The 17,168-nt window shown below is 37.5% G+C and overlaps 1 protein-coding gene across 1 annotated transcript in view; it reads left to right on the top strand.

The window, feature by feature from the left end:
- Positions 1-17,168, top strand: part of LAMA2 (laminin, alpha 2) — a 310,853-nt gene that overhangs the window by 78,297 nt on the left and 215,388 nt on the right. Inside the window, exons 9-10 of the mRNA XM_008568714.1 lie at positions 6,572-6,658; positions 14,376-14,587. Coding sequence (XP_008566936.1) covers positions 6,572-6,658; positions 14,376-14,587 — 299 coding nt within the window. The remainder of the gene's footprint in view (positions 1-6,571; positions 6,659-14,375; positions 14,588-17,168) is intronic.

Genomic DNA, 17,168 nt, shown 5'->3' on the forward strand with positions numbered 1-17,168 from the left:
TCAGGTGAAGGGTTAGATCACACGATGGAAGTCCTGCTCCCTCCCTGTGGCTGAATGGAATCCTCTAGAACCATCCACGTATACATGAAATTCATTGTTCAACACTAACTTTCACTGAGGAAAGCAGAGGGACTGAATTTGGCCACGCACTTGCACTGCATCTCCTTCTCAGCCAAAATGTCATAGGTATTAGCACAGCTGTCAGTCCAGCAGAGCTGGCCATACATTGTACCATGTGAATCCTAGCTTAATATAGTTTTAGAATTATGTAATTGATTGAATCTGTAGACCTTATGGATTTACCCTCAAGTCTGACCAACATTACTATAAATGCAGAGGAGCCATTAGGCAGAAAATTTTGCTTGGGTAATTATAGGCATTCATGACCCATCCTTGTCTCTATATTGCTGTGCTTCTGCTCTGATAATGGGTTCTAATTGTGTTGTTCCTGAAAGAAAAAGAACGTCAGCAAGCATTAAAACACCGTCCCTCATTGTCAAAGGGATCAGAGTCTCAATATCCAATGATGGCCTTTCCTAAAATATGTGTATTCTGTTTTGATATAATTATGTTGATCTTGGTATTTTAAAATAAAGACAGCACAATTATAACCATATCAACTCCAAATATTTAGATTCTTCCATTTTTAAAGTGCTTTTGCTTATATTAAATAATTCTTAAATTATTAAATAATAATTTTATCTTTAATGTAGGAGTAGAATTAGGAAGAGTAGTAACCTATTTTAAATTCCAGCTTTAAATGTGTCATTTTTGTAAGCACAGAGAGGGACAGTGATAATCCACTTAGTTTATAAGTCTGAGAAGTTTTGTGGTTAGAGATATAAAATCTTTTAAATTTAAAACAATTTAGAAAATTAATATAATTTAGCTGCAAAATTGTGATGGGAAAACCCCATTTTAAGCTAATACTCTGAAACATTTCCCCCCAAATCACTAAACTATGAGACACCTAATGACCTAGGGAAACTATCCTTTAAAAAATGTTTTTAAGAAAAACATTACTGTTATAATCTGAGTTAGAAACTCTGAGTTATAAATTGAATGTTCATATATAACCCTAAAGACAGGATTTGACTTTTCACAGGTTATTCAGGAAAGAAAAAAAAAGAGCCAAAGTTTGCTGCAACCTTCATGTGAAGTATAAGGTTTAGTGATAGTTCTGCCTTGATGATTTATCTGTTTAATCCCTGGTCATAAATCTTATAGATCACAAGCATTTTGGCTCCAAATTTCTTAGATAATATTGCTAAATAAATCAAATGTGTAGGAAGATAGAGATAGATCGGTATAATTATTATGATGTATGAATACAGATAAGCATATAATATTTAAATTGTACATATATATCAACTTCATCAACTACTTACAGTGTCCACTGTTTGCTTGGCCTTCTCATCTTAGTGATGTATATATTCTAGCTGTAGATTGTAACTAGGTAGTGAAATTTATCTCTAGAGTAGCAGATAAAAATGTAAATGCTTCAAATGTCTTATATTCATTATTTCTGGTATCATATTGCTTATAGGTTAAATAAAATATGAAAGATACACATGAATTTCTGCCTTTGAATACTTAGGGTGTGTTTGAATAGACAATATTATTGATGTTGTTGCAGATTTTCATTAGCTATGTAATAAAATTAGAGATATTCTTGGCACAAGGCTGGATAGAGGGTAGACCTTTAATAAGTTCTATCTACTAATACTGTGAATACTTCTGCTTTGTGTGCATCAAGAATGTTGAAATTTAAATTTCTGAAAAAATGGGACACTTCTAGAGCTGACTTGTAGGCTCAAGAAGTCACATCGAATTATTACTGTTAAAATTAGTACTTATAATAGAGAAATATATTTCAAGACAAGAGATAAATTTAAAGAAACATTCAATTCAACAACATTCTCTAGAAATTCGAGAGTGCTTTAGGTATTTTAGAGCCTTTTCTTACACATTGTTTTATGTCCACATGGGTGATTGTGTTGGGTCTTACTGATCCCATACACCAGAGAGGAAATCTAAAGTCCAGAGAAATTAAATGTATTGATAGTGATCATACACCTTGCTGTAGCAAAACCAGTATTAGAACCCATATATTCTGATTCACCTCTCTGTGCTTCTTCCAATGGGGCTATAGAAATAGAGACAATTACAGAGACATTGAAGAAAAGCAAAAAAGAAAAAAAAAAGTAATAGAACTTAGCATAAGACAAACTGTGAATGTTCACTGTAAAAACCAGTATATATTCACTGTTTGGCAAAAGTTATATTAACTCAAATGTAAGGGACTAGAGCAGGATGAGAGAATGCAAATTTAATTATTTAACCACTAACTACCTAACATTAAACAAACCAACATACCTTAATTTGTTTAAAATTTTGTATATTTGGCAATTTTTAAAAAGTATTATTAAATGGTATCTTAATTTATTCTGGCATTATGCTTTCATACTTTATCAGCAGAAAGGCTTTAGCAGATGAATCATATTATCCCATTCTGCAGAATGGGAAACAGGTTGAGAGAAATATAGCATCCAAAGGGAAACTTAGAAAATAAACCAAGTATAACTACAAAATCCAATTGTGAAGATTAAATTAGATTTCATAGTGTTTAAAAATAATTAAGGAAATATATCCTTGCTTAATGGTTCTCCTGAGAATAAGCAGAACAGAGATCATTGAAATGAAGAACAAACTCATGGAGAAACTTCAAAAATTCGTGTGGCCCAAACCAAAATCACAAAGTAGAAAAATCTTTCCTTCATTCTCCTCTTTTAGTCCTCTGCCCCTCCCATTATGCTTAGACATTTTCATTCCTCTTACCCCCAGTTTCACTGGCACTTTGCAGCAACTCACCCCTTTTTGGTATCTCTTCCCTTCCCTACCCAAGTGCCCAAGGTAAAAATTAGTTAAGAGGAGCCCTGCTCGCCTGTTGTATTTGCAAATACAGAAGATGCCCTGATTGTGTAACCCTAATGAAGAAAATTTTATGCAAGGGATGAAAGGCGTTGTTGTTTTATATCACATCACAGTTCCAAGAGGCAATCCAGTATTTTTTATTCCAGATGCATAAGAGTTGAAGAAACACAAAATACTTTTAGACATTTACTTATCATGTATTTTTTTTTTATTTTAGGGTACTGGATTAACCAACTTTGAGAGCATTTTTGTTAGAACTGAATTTTAGAACTCACAGCAGAAATTTCTCCAATGTCTGATCATCAGGAATTGTTGAGCCAGTTGATTTGCTTTAGCTTTTGGATGCTCTGACTCATTCACTTGTTGTCTGTTCTCTTTTGCATTAACTGTGAGAAAGCTCAAAGTCACATGTTGATTCACCACTATCAGATGAACGTAACTTGTAATATGCATTTTGAACTCTAAATACATCCTTGATTTTGTCTTTTTTTTTTTTTAGTATTTTTTCTCTTTAACCTTCTTGCATCATTTTATCTTGATATAAATATTTTTGATAGGTAAGAATTAAATTCTTTTTGGGACAAGGCTAATAGTAATCTGTATGTATGCATCACATAAACACATACACATGTTCACAAACATATTTGTATGCATACATACATATAGATCCATATATACACTTATAAATGGACCATTGTAAAAATTAAAATAAATGTTCAGCTGTTAAGCAGAACTATTTCCATGTGCAGATTCTTGCCATTTATTCCAACAGTAGCTTCCCTTCCTCCGCCATTTGTGGGAAATGCCTGCTGTTCTTGGCTCTCCTGTGTCTTCTGTGGCATGGGTTGGATAATTCAGGAAGCAGAACATTCTCTTTGCCCATGTGGAGCTAGGCAACTGAAGTTAAATGACATAATCTTGGAATCACATGTAGTCAATGATTATCTTACAATTTTCTCTTTGTGTCACAGAACAATTAGCTGTCTGTTTTGGCCAAAGTCAGTGTCAAGTTGCTACATTGGCCAATTCAAATTCCGTAGATATTTTTTTATTGTGCATGTTTATTTCTCATTCTAATTTTATTTTTGTTATCGAATGTCATCTTCTGCCATAGCTGTAGCTGCAATTACGGTAGTAAAGGAGTGAATCCTCAGTTTATGTTGTTTAAATAATGCCAAAGCACGAATACAGATATATTTTATGAGAAGAGTTTACTCAGATGCATCATGTCAAGTAATTATATTACTAGAAGCTTAAACTCACTTAACTGTTAACGTAAGTTTGAGTGACAGTTGGTTATAGGAAGAACAGAACATCAAATTAAGAATCCGAAGTCCTGGATCCCATGCTAATTTCCCCTGGAAATTAGTGTATGACCTTGGGCAAGAAAAATTATGCCTTCCCCAACCAGTTCATAGGATTTTGTGAAAATTATTCATAAAAGTACTCTAAACTGTAAAGAGCTAGTCAAGTCTAATATAATGTTATTGCTTAATTTTTTCCTGTAAAGTATTGATTTTTGTCAGTGAGTACATTTTACTTTACTTCTGTTAGTTTTAACTGACATGAATATATTTAAGAATTTAAAATCTATATTATAAGTAGTTTTAAAAGTGTCAGAAGCCTTGTCAACCACCTTTGACATGACTTATGGTAAAATAATTTAGGATTTAAAAAAAATAATTGATGTGATTTTCTTTTAATCCTTGTAGTCCCACAGGGATGGGTAACCTAGTGCTTCTAGTTGTAGTCACTTTCTCTGTAGGTGATGGGAATGCCAATGTTTGAAGAAGACATACACGCACTGTAGATTCTTGTCAAAATCCAGTTCCCCCTCTTGTGTCTGAAAACAAAAGCAAATCACCAGGTGAGGAGGGAGAAAATCCTGTTTCTTTCCTTTTTAACATGCATCTCTTTTCTTCAGTGCAATCAAACTCTTGCCAAGGAAATCACCTATGGTGAGTTCCCTTTGGGTCACAGGTAACAAAACCCAGGCCCCTCTCTAAAAGGGGATTCTCCAACCAGAAATTATCAGCAAAATGGCAGAAGTAAGTCATCACCTATCAATAGCACTTTGAACGTAAAAAAGATATAAACTGGCTAAAGGGATTAAAAAGGGGTTCTCTTCTCACAGAGGCAGGCTGGGTGCATCTTGGTTCTGTTGTTTATGGCAGCCACCAGAACCCCTGGAAAGGTGGAGTCTTTTGTCTGGATGATATTTATAAATTCAAGGTATTCCAGAAAGTGTTTTTCCCCTTGACCCAGCAGATCCATTTAGACTTTCCACTGTGTTAAATTTTAAAATGATAGGCCTACTTGGTTCTAATAGCTTGCTACTATCACAAAAATAAGAATTATTAAATCTTTGTAGGGCTTCGATTAGTTAAGCCAGAGAAAAATTATTCAGTAATAGTACCTATGAGCTGATCTGCACCAAAGTTATAAAAGTATTTCAAAGTCACACAAGTGTCAGGAGCAGAATGAGGTCAGGACTTGCAGTGTTTAATTTGTTGTTCTCTCTTTAATTCATTTAGTCATCAAGCAAGCCTCTACCAAATTGTCTTGTCATATATAATAGAAAATAAGTCTATTTAGGGAAAACATAATGGGAGAAAGATTAATTGGGGGCATTTCCCTTTTAAATGGTACAGCAGCAGAATTCACAGAATTCAAAATGGTTGATGGCTCTTCAGAGGGCCCACAGATAACCACATTACACGTGTCAATCTCAGGGTAAGGGTTCATGCGTGAAAGGTGTCTCTCACAAGGCACAGGAGTATGGCTGGAGTTGAACATGTTGCTGAAGGCTAAAGCTAGCACATGATTTCTCTGCTGGCTCTTGGCTTGGTGTTCAACTCTATTACTTCAGACCCAAATTAGAAATATGTGGGTACTTCAAAAAGTTCATGGAAAATTCACATTATCTTTTAATTCAGTTTTTCTACAAACTTCTTGAAGTACCCTAGTGCATACAATGAGAGAGAGAAACTTTGGATCGTTCCAGAAGGTATGAAATGGCAAGATTGTTTGGTGTTGGTTTGGCTTATTATAAGCTTCGGTAGAATATGCACACCTGATCTCTTCTGAAAGCTTTCCTGAGGATTCCATCGGTGGAACAGAGTGCCTGTGAGCAGCATGTGCAACAGTCTGCACACCCCTTGCCCCCAGTAGTGGTCCTGGAAGTAGGAACCCCCGCCACCACCTCTGCCACCACCACTACCACATACCGAGTCTTCCACAATCTCTAACAGTTTTCTTTGGGCTGCTTCAGATTCAGTAGGATTTGGCTAAAGAGAAAGTATGTGAGGCTTTGTTTTGTCAGGCCTAGGAAATCCCTAAAAAGCAGCTGTACATTCCCACTTGTTACTGATGCTCACGACCCAGCCAGTCAAAAGTCACTAATAACATGTCACAGGGATACTGCTCTCCACTGGGCTATATTCACATGTGCAGAAATAGCAATGTCATTTCATCCTCTGTTGCCTGGATCCTAATCTCTGTCTCTGAGATGAGAATGACCAGCCTGTACCCTTTTGTCACAGCAGTAGTGAAGAAAGAGAAATGAAAATATGCTGCTAATGACTTTGTGTATGTGCTTCTTTCTTGTCCCTGTCGTTCCCCAACAACATCAACATAGCTTTAGCCCGACATGCCATTTAGACCGGAGTCTTGGACTGATCTGTGATGAATGCACTGTCGGGTACACAGGACCACGCTGTGAGAGGTAAGCATGTACTACACTGTCTTGCAGAATGATTTCTACCTTGAGAGCTATAAAACCACAGGCATTATCATCCTCTGCACTACCCCAGTGAAGCTGCCACACTCGATGAGGTGAAATAAAGCTTCTCACCACACTTATCAAACAAATGTGTTTTATTTCTATAGTTTATTTATTCTCTAGAAATTGCTCAATAAATCTTCATTCACTCAGAGAATATCTGATTAATGTTTTAATATTAAAGGTTAAACACTGACCTACAATCTTTCTAGAAAGTGTTGCTCAAGTGGAAAGTCATGCACTTTCAGATTTATCTTACTGTCTATGTTGGCACCATTTATTTTTCATAATTAGCTTTTTGTCCTTAAAATGTGGCTTAAATGTGTAGTTCAGAGTTCAGCAAGTTGTTCATAATTTACTTTAAATAGATTTGAAAATAGAAACAAAATGTAATTTATTATCATGATTTATATCCTCTTCTAATTACTCTTACACCAATATTTTAATTCCTGTTGATTTTGCTAGGTGGCTTTGCAGGGGAACCGTGGATGTCATTTTATATCATTTGTGTGATTATATTTCTTCCTGAAATGTTTTTTAAGAAATGGTTCTTCTGTATATTCAGCCCCAGTATAAAAATGGTGCATACTTCTGCCTTGATATCATTGCCGAACATAACAACCTTTAGCACTGAAAATAGTCCCCTTTGCTACTGTCACTGGGGGTAGGGTGGGGGGGGTGCACAGGAAGTGACCTGCTTTCACTCATCAGCACCAAGGCTAACCCCAGAGGGCTATTTCTGCCTATCTCTTCCTGTCTTCTTGGCAGCTAGCACCTCTGTTTCAACCAGGGTACATAAAGTTAACGAAGCAGGAGCCAATCACTCAGAGAGAATCTAGCTGGCAACTAGCAGTCTGTGGACAAAATGCCAATGACAGTTCCTAGCAGCAACAAGTACTGTTTGTGAGTATGGCAGCTTCTATAAATTAACAATGGAAGAAAAGAACTGAAATAAGGAGGATTTATTTGCAGTTGAGAAGCTGGGGATCTTTAATTGTGTTCTTTTTAAAAAAGGATGGCTTGTGTATATTACTTGCTATAATAGGGGACCATATTATTGCCAAGACAGATTTACATCACATGCCTAACCCCCCAGCTCACTACAAGCAACGTTTTTTTTAACAACTGGAAAATGACAGCTGCTCTGTCATACAAGGCCATTAAATCTACTTACCTAGGTGAGCATAATCTCTAATGCATTTATATTGTTTTGCTTCATGCACTATACTTTCTAAACATGTTAGACAATAGTTTCTGAATCATCTGCAATTTAAAATGCTACATTTTATTTAACAAACATCTGTTTAGCAACTACCATGTGCTGGGTACAGGGCTAAACACTGGGTATAAGCAGGTGCATTATACCATCTTTGCCCTCAAGCCGCTCACATCTTTTTTTAATGTAGGTGAAAATGGCTGCATGTATCCTGGAGAGAATTCTACTTGCATAATGAAAATCACTAAGAAAATAAATGCCTGACAGAGAGCAGGATTTTCTGTCTAAAATCTATATTAATTTGATTCAAAGGAAGGTGGCAATGTGCATATGTAGTGTAGCAAATGGCATATCTCATCTCCAACTCAAATTTTTTAGTCAAAAGTAATCTTCCATTGTTATTATATAGACAATGGGGTACTATATTTTTCCAGCCAGAATATGGGTTAGGGTTTTCCAGGAATATTTAGGATTTATTATTTTGCTGTATTTAGATGAGCCAAAAGCACATTAGATGGATTCAAAATATTAGGGAAAAAATTTTGAGATGTGCATGTTGAAGTGGAAGGGAGTGAGGACAAGGGTCAGGCAAAAGAGAAGATACTGGTTGCACTGCAAATCTTGTAATCAAAACCATTCTGTAAGTGATTTGTGTGATTAGCTTATGCACATCATCTACATAAAATCAGCATTTAAAAACTAAAGCATCATTTCCTAAACTGTATGTGGAATAAAGAATTCTGTGATCACATAAGTTTGGGAAGTATCCATTAGCATGTTAAAAGTTCTGACAAGTCCGGTAGTGTGTAATGAAGAAATCTATTCAATTTGTTTAGTTCAGTATTTCCTAAACTTATGTGGCCATAAATACAGTGCTTTTGTTGTATAGCAAGAACATATCTCAGACTACAGCTCAGATGCATAAGAATTATAACTTTGTATTCTTTATCTCAATTTAATTTCTATTTTGAGGCCCCTTTCTCTCTATGTGGAAGTTTTGAGAGCTTAGAAACATAATCTCAACCAAATTAAGGGGGGGGAGGTTTTCTTCCTCCCCTCCCTACCTTCAAGCTTGAGTCAAAGTTCTAACAAGCTTACCTAACACCAGGGACATGTGCGTGTGTGTGTGCGTGTGTGTGCGCGCATGCGTGCGTGTGTGTGTGTGTGTGTGCGTGTGTGTGTGTGTTGGGCAAGGGGCATACGGTGGGGCCAGCTAGTCCTGAGTAGCTCATCCAAGTGTGTTTCCGCTGACCTATTCTTTCTCCCTTTCCTAATTATTTTCCCTCCAGCTCTAGCAACTCTCCACTACTTTCATTCCACTTGCGGGCAGCGGGGGGTACTCAGGAATTATTCTACTTCTTCCATTTCACACTGGGACCCACCAACATCTGTAATATCATCACTTCCCCATCTGCCTTTCCAACTCCACCCCATTTTTTGTTTGGGGGAGGAGGTGATATAGTCATAGAAATGATGACTTTTAGAAGCCACACTCCAGAAGATTCCTACATGTTTGCCTTTTGCCCTGTCAAGTCCTGTCACTCAAGCATGTCACACAAAATGGCCTAGCTTCTTGAATGGAGGAAGAGAAAATATAGTGAACAGGAGTATAGCAAAAAAAGATACAACAAAATATCGATGGATATTCTGTCACATGATGTAGAACGCTAGTCACAGCTTGGAAAACACTTACTTGGGACCAAAGCAACTGTACCTTTGAGATATCACTGCTTTGCTAGGAATGTTTTAAGCAAAAGAAAATGAAGAGAGTCAGGGAGTGAGGGAACAAAGTATTCATCATGGCACTTTGCTAAGATTCCAGGCTTTTATCATCTGGACTAGAGGAGAAAAATAGAAAAGCAGAGAGACAATGTCTTGAAGGGTGAATGGGGATTAAGTAAGTCTTGGAGCATCAACAGAAATGAAAAAGAATGTATTCTAGAGTGAAAAGTGACTTAAATACTGATCAGCCTGCCCTACTGGACTCCCAATTACTTTCAGAATAAGTTTGTAGCCTCAGCAACATATCACACATCATGAAGGAGGACATTTAAAAAGACTGTGGCAAATTCACCCAGTGGGTTGTGTAGGACAACATGAGACTTAGTGGGATATGTGGACTTCTTAAACCCTGCCCCCTCCCCAGATGGCAAAGTTTTAATAACTCCTCCCTAGGTAAGGAGGTCAAAAGTCAAAATTAATGTCACAGTTGCCACTGAGAATGCAGAACGTATTTGAATCTAATTGCCTAATATTTTGAAAATTTGCCTACAGTTTTATGCATGTAATTCATGTTAGATCTCATAGAATTTCCTTTTTTGTTTTCCAAATTTTAGTTCCAAAATCCCCTTTAGCTATTCTCTGCTTCAGAAATGTCTGAATCCGGAACCAATCTAATTGCCCTCTGATCACTGTGCTGATGAGACCTTTTCTCACATCTGAGTGGATGCAGAGATGGGGTTATAGAAATAACAGAAGAGAGACCATCATATCTCCTGGTAGTACTGCTGGCAAGATTGTGGCCCCAACTGTGGTTCCAAGAGGCTGCTCAGTTTGTGGACTGCACAATGACACGCAGGGAAGGGGAGGTTGGGGGCTCGAATCCAGTGTGCCCTCTTCTTGCTGTGGTTTGAATGCCCCCTCCAAACTCATGTTGGAACTTAACCCCCAATATGGTAGTGGAAGGTGGGGCCTTTACGAGGTGATTAGATTGTGGAAACTGTGCCCTGCTGAATGGATTGATCCATTCATGGAGTAACAGGCATGGCTCTGATGGCTTTATAAGGAGAGCAAGTGAGAAAGTTAGCTCTGTCTTGCTCAGCCCATTCTCACCATAGGACACCCTGGTCGCCACAGGATCCTGTAGAGGGTTCCCACCCAGAAGAAGTCCCCCACCCAATGTGCCCTCTGGACTGTACACTTCCCAGTCTTTGAAACTGTAAGAAATAAATTTCATTCCTTTGTAAAGTTAATCTGTTTCAGGTATTCTGTTATAAGCAAAGAAAATGGACTAATACACTCTTGCCAATGCATCTGCTGTGCTGTGCCTGGCTACCCAGCTGTGTCCATTCTCTCTTCACTTTTTCTGCATGTGCCTAGAGAGAACACTTTCTATCTAATTTGCAGAAAGGCATATAAACAGGCAAACTTTCTCAGTCTTTAGCGGATTATGTCAACTGCAAGGTAGTAAGAAGAGAGCGTTACAGCACAGCCAGCCTCTTCTGTGCCTTTGCCATTGCTGTCCTCTGTGCTGGGAAGCCTGCAGCCCCATCTGCTCCTCTGCCTGAGGCTTTATCATCCTGAGAGGATCCTTCATTAATCCTAATCTGAATTGGTTGCCCTTTTCTATGCTTCCACCATAACATTTGTGTATTTCCAGTGTTTTACTGCTGCATATTAAAATGTGTATTCCTCCTCCATAAAGACTGCCTTATTCATATTAGAATCATATAAAAGTGCTCAGTAGATTTCTTGAGAAAGGGAAGAAGGGAGAGAAGGCAAGATTTTTTCTCTTTGCTTAGAGAGATTGAAGCTAGCTTTTATTGTTTTGGGCCTATTTATAAAAGGGATGTAGGTCATAGATTTTGGCCAAAAGTTGCTAAAAAAAATGACGGGGCAGAATGAGATGAGAGAAAACTCCCCTCAGTGCTGTTGCATTCTTCTCATTGTTGTTTCTTTCCACCTCTGTCTCTCTGTTTCTCTCTCTTTCCCTCCCTCTAATAGCAATCCTAAATTATCAATTGCCCCAACTGTAAAACATAACTGCTGGTGTTACCTGGAGTCCTATTTACATTTACAGGGTCTCTTTTCAAAATATTGCAATTTAATTTGAAAAAGTTAATGTGGAACAGTGACTTGTTATGCCAAGATATCCATCTCTAGCAAGGAATCTAATAAACAATCTGTTTAAAAAGATACCGTCATTCTTCCCTGCATATGAAAGTGACAGGGCTTCAGATTTCACATTACAATTAGTTTTGAGGGAGTAAACATCTGAGAAGCTGGCAAGGTCCAAAGGACTGTGATTCAAACTAATTTTAATTAGGTGACTCCAACTTGATCAGATTATAAAACACAATTGTTATTAATAAAAATTATATGATTTAACAGTATTGTATCCTCCAACCCTAGAATTACTTTTTAATTTCTAGTGGAACATTTGTATAAGTCTCTAAGAATACTATTCTATGTATAGAAAACACACACACACACACACTCACCGGTAATTGCTAATGTACTGCAGAAAATGGTCACACCTGCAATAAAGTGGCATATGAATTTTCTATCACGTATATTCACAAATTTTCCTAACATGTCCTGCAGCAAAAAATAAAAGATAGATGCTTCTTTAGTTATTCTTCTTAATTATAGTTATTTTCTCGCTGGACTGAGTTTTATTTTTTTTTAATTATGGATGAATTTTGGACTTATTAATTGGTATCTGTGTTAAGAAAAATTCCCAGATCTTGTTATGCAATGCCATCTCTCCTGAGGGCAATAAGTCATTTGAGGAAAGTGAGCTGAAAATAATAGGTTTTTGTTGCTGTGATAATGATCATTGCATATCCTTATTCCAGTGGAGCAAAGTCACTCTCTTAGTGGTAAACAAAATGAGATGTGAATATATGTGGATGTGATCATAAGCTTTGAATATCAAATAAGGCAAGAAGAATCAGGTTAAAATTCAAAAGGGTCTTTTTATTATCTTTATTGAATACCACTCCTAAAGGGATTGTGGGGGAATTTAATGCACTAAAATATTATTTTAGATTTTATAATAAAGAATGAATGAACAATTATATTTTTGGGTGGTAGTGATCTTCTAAGCAATATTTACACAATTTTCATAATTTTATAAAACATTTTGGGGAATATAATTAAAATTAGTAGTATCATTTTAAAACTGATCATAAAAGATTAAATCTACAAGATTATTATGGCACCTATACATTTTCTAGAAAACTTAGAATAATAATGTATCTGTACCAAATTAATGACTTTGCCCCACAGCAGTGATATAATTAAAGTATCCTCAATATGATGTACTGATTTCAACCATTTTTACTTCAAATGGTAGAGAGCCTTTCTCTAAATGATGACTTCCATATCTGCACTATATGCACTACTGAGGAAATCACATTCTCCCACACTGTTTTTGTTCCCCTTCCATTCTGACCTTGGTGCAAAGACTTTATTCTGATAAGATGGCATAGATAACAGAACTAGCCTGACCATCAGACTTCAGGTGCACTGTTTTGTTTCCCCTTTGGCAAGTGTGGCTTGATATGAAGCATCATCAAATGTAACAGAAAGAAAAGACAGAACAGACTATAAATAGATGCTGCCTATAAGGACAGCATTTGGATCAAGGAAAAATTGATTCTGTAATTTTTAAAAAATCTTCTGGGGCCGGCCCGGTGGCACACTGCTACAGTGCGCAGCTTGGGGGCGCGGTGGCGCTCCCGCCGAGGGTTCAGATCCCACATACAGACCGGTTCCCGCTCACTGGCTGAGCAAGGTGCGGGCGCGACACCGAGGGTTGCAATCCCGTTGCCAGTCCCGGTCCGGTACGGGCGCGACACCGAGGGTTGCGATCCATTGCCGGACACGAAAAAAGACAAAAAGGAAAAAAAAAATCTTCTATGCTATATTTTATCAATAAATGAACTTTTGTTTTCCCAATAATATGTAAAATGGTTTCAGATTATTTAAAAAAATTTAAAAGACCTAGAGTTTGCTTACATGAGTTGTGGGCACAGCTCAGCATCACCTTCTGACATGTTACCGTAATATGCCTGCCTACCTTCTCAGACTTGCCTTTAGTAAAGACGCTTCAATGAAAATCTGCTTCTGAATGTTTATGCACGTACATACAAGCCAATTATTAATTCAGAGATACCCACAGCCCCCACCCAAATAGCATAAGAATCTTCTGAGTCATAATTTCTATTTAATAAATTCTGAACTCTTGCTACTCAAATTCCTTCTGAGCCTGTTTCCTCATAACAAGCTCTTGCTGCAACAACAACAAAAAAATGTGTTCCTTACATATTCGCACAGAAAACAACCAATTGGAGTGGAGGCATATGATATGTTGTACTACAAAGGCTTTCCATCACAGACCTGGATACTGGATTCCTCTAGAGTGCTAGCAGCAGACTTCTCATTATGCTTTGGTGTCATCTTCAGTGCCAGTGACAAGATTTTTTTTGTTCCTGGCTGAAATCTGATTACTAGTGGGACTGGCATGATTTCATCTTGCATCTATACTGCAATTAGAGAAAAACATTTTTTAAAATCACCTTGCATTTGAGAAAAGGAACACTTAAAAGGGAAAAGACATCACCCTGGAAGAGGGGTTGTGTGAAAACTATGTAACATTTTCCCCATTGAATTTCATGAGTTTCCCCCCCAAATACTCACTGATGAATTTTTTCGCCTTAGGTGTGCGGAAGGCTATTTTGGACAACCTTCTGTACCTGGAGGATCATGTCAGCCATGCCAATGCAATGACAACCTTGACTTCTCCATCTCTGGCAGCTGTGACAGCTTGTCTGGCTCCTGTCTGATATGTAAGCCAGGTACAACAGGCCGGTACTGTGAGCTCTGTGCTGATGGATATTTTGGAGACGCAGTTGATGCAAAGAACTGTCAGCGTAAGTCCTGAACTATTGATGCCCCTGACAGAATTGATGCATTGTATCTCAAAGGAGCTGATGATTTCTTGAGAAGGGATTGGAGAGTAGGAAATTATGGGTAAGACATGGATAATAGATGCACAGCATATATAAAGAGCCTGTATATTCTAAAATAGTTTTTGTACTAATAGAGTAAATCCTTTGAAAATTGTTGCATTGTTGAAGTGTCATGATTTTTCAAATGTTACACATATTTCTGTTTACATGTGAAATGAAGATTTTAAAATGAACTTAGATTTATAAGCAGGAAAGAAGAATTTGGAAATTAGGTAGACCCTATGTATCCTTTTCTGTTTATCTCCATTCTAATAATTTGCTTGAAATAAATTTGTCTGCCCATATTATTTCATTATACCTGTTAACTTTATTTTCATATGTGAGCATTATAGTCCTGTATTTCACAATAGGTATAAGATTCTGACAATATTTTCACACACCGGCATTTGTAATTGTTGAGTGATTAACCTTCATCTTAGGGCTATTCACAGAATGCCATTTTTGTGTTTTCCTTCCGCAAAATTAGCTACTCTAGGGCTTCATCTCTATTGGTATAGAACATTCCTCCCCTCCTTAGCAGTGTTATTTAGTGTTGCATAGAATTTACAAATGCTTTCTATTTATGGTAACATAATATGCAAAGGGGATCTTGTGGAATGTCAAATGGTAAGTGAGTCTGTGTTGACACTTGACTATTGTGAGCTTCACGTGCTTCAGGATCTTTAAGCAGAGCAGATTTGTAAAACCAGCCCAACGGTTCATTTCTGCTGAGTTTATGATGTAAGTGGAGACTCTTCCAATCATTTAGATGGGTCCCAGGACCTGAAGAATTATAGAAACCGGCGGAAATGTAGTCTATTATCTCTCTGCTGTGAGCACCAAAGATCTGGTAAGGTACCCCATTTCAATAAGAAATGTGTCTCACATAGGTTTAGAAGGTGAGTGCTAGCTTTTTGTCATTTAAAATGATAATCTGTTGAATCAAAAACAAATCACTTGCTGGAAAAATTGGCATCTATTAATAACACCTGAAAATTGATAATATTTCTAAAATAAAATTTCCAACAGGCTCATATTTCTGGCATATGCAGAAAATCATGGGGAGCTTGATAAATTCTTCTGTTCAAACAGATTATCTAAGATCTGTTCTTTCTAGCTGTATGACCTTGGGTAAGACTTTTGACCTCACTGAGACCCAGTTTCTCCATCTACAGAAAGGGACATAAGTTTTCTGTGGGGATTAAAGGATCTAGCACATAGAGATGCTCACACATTGTAGCTCCTTTGGTAACAGTGCTCATGGTAGTTGTGAGGATTGGTGGCTCACTAATTCTAGGGCTACATTAATCATTTGATGACCTCTTTTTCTCCCTTCCAATAACCGCTTCCATAAAGTTGATGATATTGTTTCTCTCATTTTATTATGGTGAACTGGGGATCTGTGGCATGAAGTCTTAAGAACACAGAAAGAATGTGGAAATAAAAACATTTTGAGTCATCAGCTATTTCTATACCTTTTGCCACAAGAATAGACATGATTATGATTTTTAATGATCCTCAGCATGTAATTAAAAATAAAAGTATAAGAAACACATTTATTATCTATTTTATAATTTTTCATGGTTACAATAGCTCTTCACATAAGCAGTAAATGCTCAAGAGAAGAAAGTTCATGGAAAAATTATTTTGGTTACCTCTAGATGTGTTCATGAAAATTACACCACTACAAAGAAATATATTTTGCCTTTTAAATTTATGTATGTTGTTTACATGTCATATTTTTCCATTCTAAATGCCACTTTAACAGAATTCTGTTTTGTTTTTATTACTTTTAAGATGACATCAATAAATAACTATCAAATGTATGGCAAATTTAATTTTTTAGTCATCAGTCAGCAAAAGTGACTTCTAAATCCTAAATAATTTGAGATTATTTATTTATTTATTTATTTAAAAAGAAAATGTAATTTTATTAATTTTTTTTAACATTGTAGGACGTTGTTGTGAAATAGTTGGGAGGGAGCAGGAGAGAGGAAAGGGGAAGGAAATGGGATAGAAGAAGGAAGGAGGAGGAGTGGAATTGAGGCCTGTGGCACCCCCCTCGTTCCCACAGGGGAGACTGGGGGCTTCCAGTGGTGGCTTGGTCATTGCCAGGCTGGGTGCAAATGACAGGGGATGTGGAAAAAGCCTTCACCCCCCACCCCAGCTTGAGAACCTGGGGCCCTTCTTGCTGCGGCTTGGTGGCAAGGTCACTGGGCTGGTTGCACGTCAGGGAGGTGTAGCCAAGGCCCTTGGCCCCCCACCACCCTGGCTCAGGAGAGCCCAGGGTGCTTCCTGTAGTGGCTTAGTGGTCACTGCTGGGCTGGTTATAAATGTTCAGGGGGCATGGCCAAGGCCCTTGGCACCCCTGTCCTGGCTCAGGAGAGCCTGGGGCACTTCCTGCAGCAGCTCAGTGGTCGCCACTAGGCTGGCTGAAGGTGTTGATGGGACATGATCAGGCTGATGTCCCTCCACCATCCTGGCTCAGGAGAGCCCGGGGTGC

The sequence above is a fragment of the Galeopterus variegatus genome, unplaced genomic scaffold (genome assembly GCF_000696425.1).
Source record: "Galeopterus variegatus unplaced genomic scaffold, G_variegatus-3.0.2 Scaffold434, whole genome shotgun sequence".
In the NCBI taxonomy this organism is placed as follows: domain Eukaryota; kingdom Metazoa; phylum Chordata; class Mammalia; order Dermoptera; family Cynocephalidae; genus Galeopterus; species Galeopterus variegatus.